Genomic DNA, 16767 nt, shown 5'->3' on the forward strand with positions numbered 1-16767 from the left:
TTGCTCAAGATCAAAGAGCTCAAACGTATGTAGAAGCAAACCCTAAAGGTCAAGTTTTCCACTGTATCTCTATTTGTGCTATTGAGTAATAGGATACCTATGAAAGACCAGTAACAAATAGGTTCATGCTATATATGGCCAGCATGCCAAGATTCAAATAATTAGGCACAGAAGCTTAAACTTTGTATGATCAGATCAACAACACAATACATCAACCACATATAGGCCTTGCATGTCCACACATATATCCAATATTTATTTTTAGCCCTCATCATTATACATATTCTGGTCACATGAGGGTATTTTTTGAGCATGTCTCATGGAAATTTCTTACAGAATGCCTTATTAAAAATGGATATATTTTTCCTCTACTGTCAACACGGCTAAAGAGAGATGGGTGCCTTTTTGTTATATGCTTACAAGTAGGATTGACGCAACAAGACAGGAGCCCTGCCTGCGTGCTGGTTTGGGAGATCCAAACAGGGTAGTTTTAGAAAATGGAAACTGAAAGGAATAATGGAGACTCTGTTAAAAAGAAATAAAATAAGTCAGTGTGCAGCAGGACACTGCATGACTGGAAATGGGTGATGACAGTACTGGAGAAAAGCAACAGAAGATGACTGTAAAGATTCAGGTGATAACGATGGGACAAAGTGATAGAAAATATCAGATGCTAGCTTCCTGAGCCAAGGGCAGAAGCGCTGATCCTTGGAGTAGCCAAGGATAAGGCAGCATCACTGATTTGTAAAAACTGACAACAAACCCATGAAATACTGGACACATGCAGGAGGAGCCCTTGCAACGAAGTGGGAAACTCCTCCATTTTTTCATATTCAAAACAAATTTCTGCTTGTGTTCATTCAGATCTGCCCCTGCTTAACTGCTGAAATTACTCTACTGCTTCATAAAACTTCTTTTTTAAGCCAACGTGTCAACAAAGGAGAAGCCATTGGGCATCAGGAAGTAGAAACATCGAAGAGATGGGGAAAAACTCCTAGCGTCCCAGGCAGACAATTCCTTCATAAGGGAATGGCTCTTTGAAGAGCTGATTCTAATAACTATTTCTAATTGCCCTAATTTCTGGATACTTTTAATTATATGGTTGGTAGACTGTATAATGAAACTAAAATAATTTAAAATTTTAAAGTGTTTTGAAGATGAGAACTGATTTTTAATACTTCTAAATATGACTATTGTGCTACACTACACAGAAGTTCAGCTCAAAGATTTTTTTTCTTGCTGTCATCAAGGTGCTGCAAAAATACTCATAACTAAAAATCTCTGTAGTTCACAAACATTTATTTAAAAGACATGGGAAAATGTCACGCATAGAAAGCATGCATTGCATTTCTAGAGTATTCACTGTTTTCTCTCCAGTTAGATTTTATAGCCTTGGTACAGGAAACATGGGATTAAAGTGGAAAAATTAAGATGTGTGGGGTTTTAAAAGACTCATATGAAATCTTGTAGTTCACTTCTATGAAGACTGAATTGAGGAATTTTCATCTCCATTTGAACGGCCAACAGACACAACTTTGGGGATTGAAGTTTGGCTTTCCAGCCTGAAGTTTTCCCTTCCATACAATAAGAAAAGTTTCAATAAAAAGACCATCTAGAAAAAAGTGACAGAATTTTTAATTACAATTTGCTTAATGTGAGAAGGGAAGAATAAACATTATTATCATGACTTTCAAAAGTGGCTCGTGATTTTTTTTTTTTTTTTGGCTTAAGGTGAGAGATTCTGAATTAATCTCCAGAAAATATTCCACTCAAATTGAACTTCCACTAACTAAGCTTAAAAACACAGCAAGTGAGAAGCATCAGCCTTGATTCTAATGCTTCATTAAGGATTTACATATAACTGCTGCTTTGCACATTTAAACAGTAACAGATGCTCATGACACTTGGTGCTCTGCTAAACAGAAGAGTAATATTTAAAAATCAATTCTGTTTTCTTTTATAGTCCTCTTAAGTTATTCATTGCTGAAGACACTTTCTTGTAGAAGCTAGAGTAAAAATTAGTACACATTGTTAGTATTAGCTGCAAGAAAAGAAAATGTAGCAAAACTGGAGCAGGTCAAATTACAGAAAAGTCTGCATAGTCACTAAGCCTGGTGTATCCATATAGGTAATACAGCAAACTCACTTTTAATTTGTTTCTTGTCTACTTCAGTCAGAGCTTTTGTAGCTTAAAAAAGATAATGCCTGGCTTTTGTTTACGTTTCTGACACTGAAGATAATCTTGATTTATGCTAATCTATTTTCAAGAATTAGGACCACAGAATTTTAGCATGTGGACCCATCCATTACTCTTCAGTGGTTTTGGTTCTTTTCTGTTTTTCTATATAATTTTATTCCTGAGAAATGTGTACTTATTAATTGATTTTTTCCTGTTGTGACTGTATTTACAGTGTCTCTAATAATTAACTTATTATTTCTATGGCAAAACACAGATGAGAGTTATGCCCTTTACACAATAATTAATGTTTTCTTTTGTCTTTGAACTATAATCTCAAGTATAGATGTTCCTATGCTTTTTTCCTAGTAAAATATTTCAAATTTCACTATAGAACATCTTGTCATCAACCTCTAAAAACCAGGTTAATAGAAAGTATGCACCACTGACTGCCCAAACGAGAAGGTAAATCTGTAGGGAAGAAACTCTATAATGAGACAAAGTTGTTTAACACATCTCCTCTTTCACAATTATTTCAAACTTTGATTAAGATTTTAAAAATTAAGCTGAAAAGACCTTTTAGAAAATAAATCTTCTACCCATCACATAAGTAGAGTCCAGAGCTGATAGTTCATTTCCATGTGAACATAACATTACAGTCAATACAAGTTAGTACCTTTGATATTCCCGCAACTGATCTACCCAAGCAATTATGGTCATCCATGCAAACTTAAGGTCTCTGCTTTCCCAAAAAATAACTTAAACATACTGTGACCCAAACAATTTTAATATTCAAATTTCACTAACCTTTGTGCTAATTCATGTATTAGTTTATTGTCTTTCCAAGAGTTTTGGTGTAGCATGAATCAATGTAGTAATGCATACAGAAGAATCCATCCTGCTCTCCCCCTTCTCTCTAACAGAAAAACAAAACACCAGTTGCCATAAGATCCTAATCATCAGCTCTAAAGACTGGTGCTTGTGAGTCTGTTCCATGTGAGCGTCGGGGTTGCACACAAGTGATTCAGCCTACACTTTTAGAACTTGCTTCAGCCACATTTTATGGGCAGAAATCATTGAAATTGAAGGAATCAACAAATTAACGATTTTTTTTTCTGTAGGAAACAAAAAATAATTATTGATTCTTATTAGTGTCGTCAGAGTGCTTAAGAGCTCTAGCAAGGGACCAGGACTTGCTCCACTGCAGCTGGTGCTATACAATCAGAGATCAAAAACCCACTATTCACTGAAAAGAAACAGAATAGTTCTTAAATGTATGTATGTCATGCATATTTATATATACATTTTGTATATTCTTATACACATTGAATGCATATTTTCTATAGAGTTTTTATTTGCTTACTGAATAAAAGCATCGAAGGTGTATGAAATTATTCAAACACTGCATACACCCATCAGCTTGGTTTCAAGCATTCTTAATCACTACGAAGATTAAAGACCACTTACAGCAAGTACACGTTTACTCATAGTTCCCACAGGGGACAATGACTCTTTTCCATTAATGAATAATCATTCAGAAGTTCACAGTTTGGTGCCTAAGTATGAATAACCAACCACCCTAGAGACTGTCTGTTATTTTCTGTTTACCTAAGAGCAAAAACATTAACAAGCAATTATCGCAGAAAATTATTAATCATCCAATACATTCCAAGCAGAGCTACAGGAAAGGACTTAGGAAAATAATCAGCATCTACAAGCAATACCGAAGATACTGTAGCAGAGACTATTGTCATTACAAGATCTCTGGAGAAAGTGTAACTTCTCACAACAATTATCTTGATTAGTCTTCATTATATCATCATTATTCTACCATGAACATTCTGAACGGGAAAACGAGACTCTTGGGTTCATCCTCCAGCAGCCCAGAAGGGCAGTGGCACTGACTCTTCATGCAATACCCATCCTTGGCCATTTCCCAAGGAATTTTATGGGATGTTCTCCCCACCACTACCTTTCCATGCAGTTTAGCCTACACTGAACACACACGGAAGCAGGATATACTGACGATACTTAGAGGGCAAAGCCAACAGAAAAGTAAGTTATATGACAGTTACAAAAGCCCTGTAGTATTTTTAGTACTTTTGGGTAGCCAGTGGGATGCTGTTGAGAATTCTTGTTGAACGCTCACTTATCAATGATGACTACTAAAACCGACTAGTCGTCATTGCTGAGTTAGTTAACAAAGACTGACGGGGTGGGACAGCTCGTTTTACTATCTGCTCGCTTCCAAACCAGCGTGTTCTCTTAGAAATTCGCGTTACACAGGTAAGGATCACAATTAAAGGCTTGCATCGCAGATGCCAGCTCAACTTACACACGCAGCCCTCGAGCATGGCATCCGCAAGCTACCACAGCGAACACGGCCCGTGAGTGACGGTGAGACGCAGCAGCGGCGGGGGGACGGCACGGCAGCGCAGCGCGGGAACAGGGCGGGCGCCTCCTCACGACGACGTGAGGTTTCCCCCCTGTCACCTCAAGCCGCGTTACAGCTCCCAACCCTTCTGTTGGAAAACGGCTTCGCAGCCGAAGTGGCAACACTGTGTAATAGGTTTGCTTTAAGGGAAAAAAAAAAAAAAGCGCCTTTTGTTTACCGCACTTAAGGGCTGGGTGAAAAAGTTAAAGCGCTCCTGGGACGGGACGGGGAGGCCGCCTCCGCGCCGGGGCTGGGCCTCCCCCTCCGCGCCGCTTGCCCCTGCTCCGGCCGCTCCTGCAGGCCCGCGGGCGAAGCTTGTAGCCCTGCTTCGGCTGGCGTGCGGAAGCGGGGCACCTAGCCGCCCGGGGACTCCGGCGGGGTGGGTGAGGCGGCGGACTTCGGCCCGCTGCCGCTCTGGCCGGTTTCGAAACAGCACGAAGTCGCTCTGACTGAGATATTCCACGGCGGCCAAAGGGTGCATTCTTGTGGGAAGTTCCACCCGCTCCCCTGCCCTGCCTCCCCCACGGACCTCTCCCCCTGCCGGGGCCAGTCCTGAGCGCGGGAGCACTGGCCTCGCCGCAGCGCAGCCCGCCTTCCGCTCCGCGCCCTTCCGCCGAGGGCCTCAGCGCCCCGCAGGACCCTTCCCCGCCCTCCGACGGGAGCTGCGACGGGGAGCGCCGCCGCGGCTTCCCGCGTACGGCGTGCGAGTGAGTGGGGCCGCAGGCGGTGCGCTGCGGAGGCTCGGACGGGGAGTTCCTGGGAGCCGGGAGGAGGAAGGGCCGGGAGAGGGGGGTGAGGCCGCGGCAGGACGGGAGCGGGCGGTAACTGCCGACGCTCGGCAGCGCGGCCCTCTTTGCTCCACCGCCGGTGGCAGCCTCCCCCCCGCCAAGCGGCTCTGAGTGAGGCACAGGCCTCCCCGGCCGGGAAGGAGAGAAACACAGCCCGTGGGTGCCCTGTCCTGCGTAGGGGACCGGGACAGGCCTTTGGTCGCCCTCCTTCTCGGGGCGGCTGGGTGGGAGCCCGATCCGGCCCCGGGCCTTTGTGAGGAGCAAGAGCCGTTCTAGGCGCCCTAGAGCAGGGTCGTAGGCTGCCCGCAGAGCTGCGGGAGTTTACAGCAGCCTGGCGGCCTAGGCCGGCAGATACGTTTGTTCATAACGAAGGAAATGGTGAAGGTAAGTAGGCTTGACCAGTTTCAGCCGTGGAAATGAAAGTTACCACAAGGTTTCTGTAAGTGAACGAACTTTTTTACTAGCAGGACTGAGGGGAAAGTTAGTCCAAAACACTCCCACAGCAGATGAGTTTAAACTGTGTACACAGTCTAAACTGTGTACAGTGGGAGGGGAGCAAGAGCTGCTTTTACCCGAGGAGCTGTTCCTCCTGCGTCTTACACAGACAGGCCTGACAGGATTTGTCAGCACAGTGCCATGAAGGGTGAATGCCCAGCAAAGGTCCCCTTGCTCTGCTGCACCATGTATTGTCCATGCTGTTGGACATATCTGGGAGAGGGTCATATTTTACATCTGCCAGACAGGATATTATTGTTTTGGCCTTGGCAAAACATGACGGGGAGTAAGTTTTCATCCACAGTGACCATCTCCTCTTTGTTTCAGGATTGGTTTACAGGAACTGGGGTAGGATAGTGCTCATGCATGATGACCATGCATAGATGAGAGTGGGTATGGATCAATATGACAAACAGAATTGTGCATTGAAAGAAGTGTTTTCATCCATTCACTCCAACTATGTATGCTGGATTTAAATTAAGTCAGAATGGCTTGATTTTTGACCTCTGCACTTCAGAATTTAAAAGCACAGAAATTTGTGAATCATCTACACGCTGATTTTCAAATGTTATGACCAGGACACTGTTGACTGACTTAACTCCCAACTCACTCTTTGCAAGATAAAAACTATCTCAAATGTTACTCTGCCAGTCCTGTTCCATTTTATGTAAAACAACAACAAAAAAACCACAAAGAAAACCACAAAATAACATCTAACTATAAATCTGACAAATGTGGTGGAGTACATTCAAAATACTACTTCAGTTACTTAAAAGGAACATTAGATTTTAGCTTTCTTGGCTGGTAATTCAGCCTTCTAGCCCACACAGTGGGTACCCTAACTATCTTGGTACATATTTTTGATCACTTATTTCCAGTTTTATCAGAGAACGGGACAGCCCTGATTGGTTAACAGTAATGATGCCCAGTACCCTGTAACTTTTCTAGATTAGCCACCTCATCCACCTACAGAACCATTTCATTACTGTTTTTCAATATATCCTGCTCTATGCATGCACAATAGCTGCCCTCCTCTCTTTGTTGTGAACTGTGAGCCCTTTAAATCTAGAAGTCTAGGAGTAAGGTCCCTGAGCTGAATCCTTGAACTTTTGCTTAGCTTTCTTACAGAGAGGGCAAGCCAATTTAGTCCTTAGATGCCCTACACAACCTCTTACATATCTTTTATCTCCTTTTTGTCTCCCCATTCCTTAAAAAAAAAAACAACAAAAAAATCCAAAAACCAAACACCACATTCTTCACCTTTCACAGCTTCACTAGCCCTTAGAGAAGTCTGTTTTCACATGTGACCCCAAATCAACATCTGTAGAGTTGCAATGTTACGTACCCATGGGTTACCTCAGGGTTTATTTCTCATGCAAGCCTCATGCATCATTGAAACACATTTCTGAATGCAGTGAGGAGCCCCAGACACCTAACTTCAGAGCCCCACTGCCCACTTCTAGATACCTGGTTATGATTAGACATATTATTAAATTGTAGCACCAGAATTTTCCCACTGAGATGCTCTTGCTCTCCTCACTCTTGTAAAACCACTGTCTATAGGCCCTGCTCAATAGTAATAATATCTGTAAATACATACTTTTAAAAAATGAGCTCCAGATTTTGAAGCTGTAGTGCAATACAGTGAATATATTCTATGTTGCTGCCGTATGCATTTCTGCAGGTCTGTTCACTGATTCCTGAGGAACATCTTACTACATGCTTATAAAGAGGTCATGATATGTGAGAATACAGATAAAGACACGCAGTAATATCCAGTAAGGCCCCAAAGACAACTTTTTTTTTGGTGGTAAGTACAGAGTATTCCAGTAGAACCATGTTGTGTAAACCTCCCTATTTCTACATATTTTGTTTTGACATAGCTACTACAATATTTAATAGAGCTGGCTATAAAACTATAGTTCCCTACTGGGTAAATGGGGTCAGCTTCCCCAGCACATCTCAGAGCCTCAGATAACTCTACCTGTTAGGATAACAACTGGATTTTTTTCCAGTTACTGGAAAAAGCACATTCTTGCTGAAATACAGTTCTTAGGAACACTGCACAGGTTGTAAATTCTCCCTGGCAAAAAAGTCAGATAAAACTAAGGAAAGTTGAACACGAAGATGCATTAGCTTACTTTTTGACTGATGTTCTTTTGTTCAAAGAGGGACTCCTGCAAAATTCCACAAGACTATCTTCTGTAGAAAAACTTGAACTGTGGTAAACCCATGTATGCTCATAGAACTACATAGATTATTTTAGAGAAGTATCATCATGTTCTAATTTCAGGGCTTCATGATCTCAGTCCTTGACACCAACCCCTTCTATACAAGGTTGTTCTATGAGTTTCAAAGCCTGCACATGTGAGAGGCTCTTAACAAATCAGCTTTTAAAAGGGTCTAGACTTCAGTATTAGGGTTCTGGCATAAGGCAAGACACAAACACTTCATGCTGTAACATCAATGCTGCCTTTGGAGTCTCCCTTGAGATAGTATTTTTGGGAGCTCAGTAGCCACTGCTTATGCTGTAGCAAGCTGTAGAACCACAGCCTCCAGCACTGCCGGAGTCAGCCAGTCCCTGACTGAACACGATTCCAGGGATTCTGCAGAATCTACTGTCTTTACAGCCAACAACTAGGTATGTTGTAGGCTTAACAGCCAGCATTCTGGTTAGGAGGCACAGTAATATTTGATGGCATTATAGATCCCATGCCAAAATAAGCTGGCCAGTACTTGTTCCAACGTCTGTGAGCCCTACCTATCTAAATAATAAGTGCTGACCATCTGTAGGACCAAAACCTGAGGGTTTACTTCATCGGGAGTAAGGTTGATCACTTCACCTCATCATGATGAATCTCCACCAGAAAAAAAGAAACAACTCACATTATAGGGTCAAAGTATCTTTCCCAGATTATCAGAGCCCAGGCTCATACTGTACCAACCCCATCAGACATCTGCTGTTCCTGAAACAATAAAGCCCTGTGACCCACCAGTTCTGCAGGTTAAACATAAGTCCTTCAGAATTGTAGCCCTCTTCATCACAAACCAAACCCTCTCTACCTTTGTATCCTCCTCTGCTGCATCACAGGAAATTGCTAAATCTTCTTTCTAAGAAAGAATCCTTTAATATTCTTCACTTGTAAAAGACAACCCCCACCTTCAGCTGGGATAAATTTTGAACTAGCCCTGTGGGAATCAGCTGTGTGAACTCTGAGCTCAGACCTATCCCCTGCATCCTTTTTTTTTTTTTTTTTTTTAACAGAGCAAACTGTTCTCCATGGTTGGTTGTTCATTTTCCAGAAGTTTGAGGGCTTGTACAGCCTATTACAAGTTTCCCTAGAGAAGAGTACAAGATGTATGCTTATTCCCATCCTTCCCCGAGAGAAAAAAACCCAACTTTTGCATATTAGATTGTACATCAAATTGTAAATAAATATAGTTGTAAGTGGAAGACAACATTTATCAGGAACTTGCACCTAATTTTGTTACAGAGTTGGGCCTTAAGAGCTCATGTGTGCTCTCGCAAGCTGTACATTGTAGAGTTTCACCCAAGAAAATTAGTACAGTTCTGTTCCACCTCTTAGTAAAAATAAAGCTGATTATCTCAGTGATTCATTAAGACATGTTTTCTTTTAGTGAAAAAACCCAGACATTTTACAGAAATACAAGGGCTTATATTACAAAATATTGGATAACTATGAAACTTGAATGTATGAAAATCAATGTTTGCTTAATTAATTTCTGAAAAATTAGATTTCACAAACATAATACAGTATACAATATATTTCCAGGAGAAAGCTTGCTTATCTCTTTCAGATGGGCAGTGCATTACAGCGTAACAGCCTCTGGATAGGTTGCTGTCTCTGGAATCCAAGGCAACTGCTTAGACAGAAGCCATGTCCCAGGCAGAAATACTTTTTACAGCCCAAGGATATCCATTTTCACTAGTTTATACCAAGGGAAATGGTTTCAAGGAGAGAGAGCAAGAGAAATGCACTTCAGACACACATGGCCAGCAGCATCAGTACCTACGACACTTACATGGACTGTGAGAATGTTGCATTTAGTCCCTGTACCGGAACCTGTGCAATGCAGAGCTAAATCTCTGTTGCTTGCAAGGCTCACAGGCTTTTCTGAAGGTAAAAAAAAATTGCCATTCCTACTCAGCCTGAGGATCTGGTGGTGTTAGATTGTAACTGTCCTCAGAGCACTCCTGCAGGATCTGGTTTTAGTAGTCAGGTAGAAAGCCACAGATGAACAGATTTTGCCTTTGCCTATATTCGGAGACATGCCTCAAACCAGCAGGTTTTCACCTTAGTGGCAGCTGAAAATGAGTTTCACTGTTACACATATGTTTTGTAGAGACGTTGTCCTAGATTTGGTCTGGCAGAAGGTACAGTGGGCATACTCATAATTTCCATTGTTGTGACTTGGCTATGCAATATCACTGACTGCCACAAACTTACAGAGAAGTTTATGAAATTGTTGTTTTTTTAAATTCTTACCTACTAGAGGCAGATAAAGAGAGACTACAAGGTAAGCAAAGGTTTCCATCTGTTATGGTTTGGCAAATACTTGAAAATCTGCTTCATGTATCTATCTCAGGAACCAGAAGCAAGTCAAAATCAGACTGCGTAAAATACAAAATTATGTATGCCACTTGACTGGTGCATAGACTGCATTAAAATAAGGCAGCAAGTTTCAGAGTAAATGTTTATTGGCTTATTGGCACTGTTGTTAACCTTTTGGACAGCGAGAATGGGTAAAGTATACCAGTTTTACCTGAAAATGACTGACATTTTAGAGGTCATACATTGTATTAATGCCTACATCTTAATGAGGATTTTTGTTTGTTTGTTTTTCTAGGGTAATAATACACTGGATTTTTGTTAGAAATTCTGCAGGAGTTACACAATCAGTAAAGATGTCATACTTAATGAAGGGAGTTAAATGCTGCAGCCCTGTGAATCAGATGCACAAAGTAACAGGCACTCTGTTTAAGGCACACATATTAAAGAACATACTGGGCATCGATGAACAACAATTCAAAATTTCACGTACATCATCTCAACTTAGTTCTGAAAAGGCAAACTCTTATAATTATGTCATTGTTGGAGCTGGATCAGCAGGGTGTGTATTAGCCAACAGGTTGACTGAAGACCCTCTCAGTACTGTACTACTTTTGGAAGCAGGCCCTAAAGATACCCTTCTAGGTAGTAAAAGACTGATGTGGAAAATTCATATGCCTGCTGCATTAACTTACAACCTCTGTGATGAGAAATATAACTGGTATTACCACACGACATCACAAAAGCATATGGATAACCGAATTATGTACTGGCCCCGTGGAAGAGTGTGGGGTGGCTCCTCCTCTCTCAATGCTATGGTATACATTCGTGGACATGCAGAAGATTATAATCGGTGGAGCAGGGAAGGGGCTATAGGATGGGACTATGAACATTGCTTGCCCTATTTTAAGAAGGCACAGACACATGAACTGGGGCCAGACCAGTACAGAGGTGGAAATGGACCCCTGTATGTGTCAAGAGGGAAAACAAACCATCCGCTTCATCATGCATTCCTGGAGGCAACCCAGCAAGCTGGGTATCCCTTCACAAATGATATGAATGGCTATCAGCAAGAAGGATTTGGCTGGATGGACATGACTGTACACCAAGGTAAATCATAAAGGGGTCCTTAAGTAATTTGTATTTCTGACCCACCAGTGGTTCTTCTGCAAGCATTTTGGAATATGGACACGTAATCTGTACTGAATGCCATTTGTTTGTTTAGATTACTGAACAGCTATGGCACTTGGTATTTACACCCTGTTCATATCACAGCAGCTTGCTATCAGTCTAGGGTGTATTTCATTGAAAATTGCATTGACGTGCAAGTCTTTCTTGAGTCATAGTTAAATTTGAGAAGGAGAGTAGGTTTTCAGAATGTCATTGTGAAATTTGTTATATTAAAATAAAATCTTTAGTTATTATATCAAATCACATTTGCTTTGAACTCTGTAAACATCCTGATGGTTATTGGCCAAAATCTTGAAGAATACTGAGCATGACTATTTTGATGTTTAATGTAAATATACATTGTAGGTCAAAGATGGAGCACAGCTAGTGCTTACCTTCGCCCAGCCATATCACGCCCAAATTTGTCAGTTGCAGAGAAGACGATTGTAATAAAAATCTTGTTTCAAGGAACAAAATGCATTGGTGTTGAGTATGTGAAAAATGGGCAAAGGAAAAAGGTAAGAGATTTTTATTTTCCAGTATGAAAGGTATGGGTCAAAGCAAAATTAAATTTTTTTTAAAACAAACTTTTATTAAAAGTGGCTCTTTACTATGCAAAATGTCTGTTTTTCAGATGCTATGTTGTCTCTTCCAGTATATGATTCCTTGTCAGTTACTTCACAGTAGGTCATATTTCAGCTGTATCGATTTAGAGATTAACATCTCCATTATAGTTCCATCTCTTGGTACTGAGGAGACAAGCCATAACGATGTTATGCAAGAGTCTTGTGTAAGGTTTCTGGCTGGAACCTATGGTGCAATCGTGCACTGTCTCACCGTATTGACTAGTGTGCTGAAATGCTGATGTTTCTGAAAAACAATTCTGAAAATGCTGTTCTGGCATAGGAAAAATCTGTAAAAGCTAGGTACTGAAATCTGAATGGCTCAAGGGATAAATAGTGAGTCATTCAATTCTACTTTGCCATTATGTATTGAGTTTGGGGACAGTAATGATGCAACATAATGAAGAAATGTGCCTTTTTGTTGTTTGTGGAATGATTATTTTTCAGTCTCAGTCCAACTTACACTGAACATGTGATCATGTGGAAGGAAGCTTGAATTGCCATTACAGCTTAACTTTGTGGATAGTTCATTTTATGCAGCTTTCATCCATTGACTTCTGTAAGACCTAAAACATTCTCATTTCCCTTAACTCTTTACCATTACAGCTCATGGAATATTTAACTAGAAAATTGCCTAAAAGGGATTTGTATGTCAATAACTTAAGATACTTAGTCACAAACAATTATAAAATAATTAAAAAGTGCAATAGTAAAGAGAGAAGAGTACAAATTTTGATGGTTTGAGTTCAGTAAGGCTTACAAGACTCTGAACAGACACGTGTTCTGTGACTGGACACCTGCTAAAAGTTAAAATGCAATATAAATAAACTGTTCTTTCATTTTCTAATGCACAGAACAAATCTGTTGTTTTTCTAAGTGGATTGGTAATGATAATCATTTTAGCAATGTAAAACAAAAGTTGCGGAAAATTTAATTGATTTCATGAGCTATTAAATGTCTGCGAAAACAGTGTCTCTGCGTGCTGTTCTTGTGCCATTATCAAGATGAATTTTGTTGAAGAAAGTCTTGGAAAGCTAATTACATATGATCAAAGACTTTCTGAATACTGGACCACTTTAACTGCAAAATTCTTTAATTGCTATGAATTTTCATACGTATTAATACATGTATGAATTATACATAGTGAATGATATATATTTATAGCATATATCATAAAAAGTACACCTTCAAAGTATTTCCCTTCCTTTTTTTCCCCCCAACATCAAAATTGCAGGACTTGTCTGCTTGTACTTCCTGGAAAATTTTATACCTGTCAGGATGGAAGAGCTAATAATTTTATTGCATTATGAACATCAAGATGAAACACTTGATTATATTAAAGCGGTTTTGTTTTTACAGTCTATTTTAGGTAGGCTCTCTTTTATGCCAGTCATCAATAAAGTTAAAAGGTCATCAAAACCAGATTCAAGCATGATTCAAAACCTATTCATCAAGCCAGTGACTTAATTGTTATTTCAGTAGACATTGCGGTCCCGGGGAGCTCCCAGGACTCCAGTAAGCCCTCTGACAAAAGCAGGGAAGGTAGACTGAACATTCCTGGAGTTTCCGAGTTCAGAATCAAGCAGAAAAGTGTATTTAAAGGGGAAAAATGTTTTTAATGGATCATAGACTAAATAACCCATACAAAAATGTTTCAAAGTCAGTTTTTCCTCTTTGCATGTTAGCTTTAAGCACAATGAAAGACTGTATATGGGCTAGGAATAACTACAGTGCTGACTTTGCAGTGAGTGTAGACCAGATGAGCATCATTTGAACATGACCTGGAACAAACTGGCACCAGTTCTGTGTGTACCATAGAAAATGTAAATAAGTTATATTTGTATAACATGCAAAATACAGATCTAGGTATTGATTCAGCAGTCACAGATACGCTATGTATGAGTCTTAACATACTAATGATTGCCTGGAGCAAAACAATAACGAACAAAAAAAATTAGCACCAGCTATCCATCGGCAATATCAGATAAATAATGTGGAAACAATTTATAAAAATTTATCTTTGTACTACATTTTGATCTTATTACTAGCAACAACCTCATTCACCATCATTCTGTATAGCTGAGGTGTCATTCAAAAAGGACAGGATTACTACAAGTTAATATGCACTCCATGCTAATCTGTTAACACTTCACCATACTACAGGAAAAAAATAGCACTTTTTAATGTTGCTTTAGAAGCTAAATGTCTCATCTAAAAATAAAAACAAGCAGCTACTCATGATAGCACCTTACATTCTACGCAAGTGGAGAATGCAGATGAGCAATACCAGATACGTTTCCTTGAACCCTTCTGGGTTTTGCTTGTTAACAAGGGGAAGTTCAGGGGCATAATTGTGTGCCTCATCTATTTTTTCCTCACTGTGGCCACACTGATGTATTAGAATTCACAGATAAATGTTATGGTATTACTTTTGCAAATATGTATTGCTTTAAAACATTGGACTAGCTTAGGTAGCATTAGAATTTGCATTAAATATAAATTGTTGCTTACTTTTTGTTTCTTCTGTGGTGCAGTTGTTCTTTCTTAAGAACAGGTGAATCTTGAATCTTTTTTTTCTAACGTGCAGGAGTCACTATTGAGTTTGTACTCAACTACCTAACTCAGTGTGTATACAAAGGGTATCTTTATTTCAACAGGCAACATACGTGCGACTAGGGAGGATGGAGCGCGTCCAATGTGTGTGTGTTCATGGGCCATCTCATTAGAATAGAAAGGGATAGTTTGAACAAGGTTGGGTTCACCCACATCATCCTCTTTCAAATAGTAAAGGGAAAAGGAGGAGGGTATCAATATTTTCTTACTCCACGCAGTTTTCCCTTTTAACAGTGAAAAGCACTAAAGGGGGGTAGTTCTGATCCTAACTGTAAGAGATGTGGCAACAGGGCAGAGGTAGCCCCCAGATACAAATGACACAGAGAATGATTTTGGTATTGCTAAATGAGCATATTTGGGGGCAGAAATCCTTGGAAAGAAGATGTGCCAAAAATACTTGCAGAGAAAGTTCTAGAAAAAAGAACTATCCAGCACAGAAAACCGAGTCAAAGGCGGAGGAATAGCTTAGCAGCCTATATCATGATGAGCTCAGGGCTCAGACTCAAACTGTTTGATGAAAAGTCTGTCAGCAAAACAGAATTATATATATGCCTGCAGTCAGAGTTTTCTCAGCAGTGCTTTAGTGGTTGAGGGGCTTCTGAGGACTACAGTGAGCTAAGAAACCAAACATTAGTCTTGGTTGAATTGAGAAAATAAGCTCTTGAGAATTTTTGAGCTAGCATGTCTCTGAATTCAAAATCTTCCTTAGGAGTTTCAGTTTTAATTTACAAACCATTATTGAAAATGGAAGAGATGCTTAGCTGACTGATCCAAATGTCATAGGTACTTTTTTCCTGGCAAGTAGCACAGGAGTTTATTGGCAGCCATGGTACTGGCTGAGCTGAACGTTTGTGTGCCATACAGTTTGAATGGATTGTAAACATGGGAATAAATACAGAAATTATAAAAGTGAAAGCTTGATCTTTTCTCTCTGCAGAAACTTCTGGCAAGATAGGAATACATTTAGAATGAGAAAAATGTGAGAGAAGGGTGTCTAATCTGGATCAGAATAGCATATCTGAACAGAAGCTCTTGACATGTTGCCTGCATTCAGATCAGACTTAATAATGTTAGGACTTTTGTGCTCATTTCCTTTTAGGCTTTTGCCAGTAAAGAAGTTATTTTAAGTGGAGGTGCCATAAATTCTCCACAGCTGCTTATGCTGTCTGGGATTGGCAATGCAGATGATCTAAAAAAACTGGGGATCCCTGTTGTTTGCCATCTTCCTGGTAATTTTATTATTTCTTTTAACCGTACATCTTCCTATGGATGCAATTCAAAGACCATTAAATGAAATGAACCGTGAAATTTAGTTGTCTTTATGTCAGGTTGTGTGGACTGAAACGTAAGTGTTACAAATCAGTGGAAACATGCATTGATTTTAGGACTGAGCAATAAACTCCTACACTTTCTTCACTACATTTGATAGTGAAAAATGCCTTTCTGAAAAATTCCACTGAGTACTTTTAAAGTAAAGCAGCATACTTACCATTTAGAATTTTGAATGAGTTTTGATCCACAACAGATTGTTTAAACTCCCACTATTTGTATAAACTCCCACAGATTGTATAAAGTCTATTCAAAGATAGAGGGAATAACATGAACTTTTCCTTAAAACTAGAAGAGCTAGTACTGTATTTAGAAGTCATATCTGGCAATTTTAGAACAAGTGATACGCCTGCCATTTAACGTTCTATTTTCATTCTAGTTATGCTATGTTTATGTAAAACCTTATTCTGACATGAGCAAAAGGCTGATATGACTCATGGTCTTGGTCTTAGTCATCACTGCCCTTGTAAGAGGTTAGTTTAGTTCCCATTACGCTGTTTTCTGGATGCAAATGTTGTGTGTAATTGTTGTGTGTGAAATAACTTTTTTTTTCCTTTTCTTCTCCCTC

At 39.9% G+C, this 16767-nt stretch overlaps 1 protein-coding gene across 6 annotated transcripts in view; it reads left to right on the forward strand.

Annotated features, from left to right (window-relative positions):
- The first annotated feature begins 5119 nt into the window (after positions 1–5119).
- CHDH (choline dehydrogenase) overlaps positions 5120–16767 on the forward strand; it is a 33290-nt gene continuing 21642 nt past the window's right edge. For 4 of the 6 annotated variants that reach the window (XM_072875924.1, XM_072875922.1, XM_072875927.1 and 1 more), the window contains exons 1-5: positions 5165–5317; positions 7578–7703; positions 10763–11574; positions 12001–12152; positions 15970–16099. In XM_072875924.1, the coding sequence (XP_072732025.1) occupies positions 10821–11574; positions 12001–12152; positions 15970–16099 (1036 nt within the window). In that variant the 5' untranslated portion in view covers positions 5165–5317; positions 7578–7703; positions 10763–10820. Of the gene's footprint in view, positions 5783–7577; positions 7704–10762; positions 11575–12000; positions 12153–15969; positions 16100–16767 lie in introns of all 6 variants that reach the window. The other 2 variants (XM_072875923.1, XM_072875928.1) reach the window with 2 other exon arrangements.

The sequence above is a fragment of the Ciconia boyciana genome, chromosome 11 (genome assembly GCF_034638445.1).
Source record: "Ciconia boyciana chromosome 11, ASM3463844v1, whole genome shotgun sequence".
In the NCBI taxonomy this organism is placed as follows: domain Eukaryota; kingdom Metazoa; phylum Chordata; class Aves; order Ciconiiformes; family Ciconiidae; genus Ciconia; species Ciconia boyciana.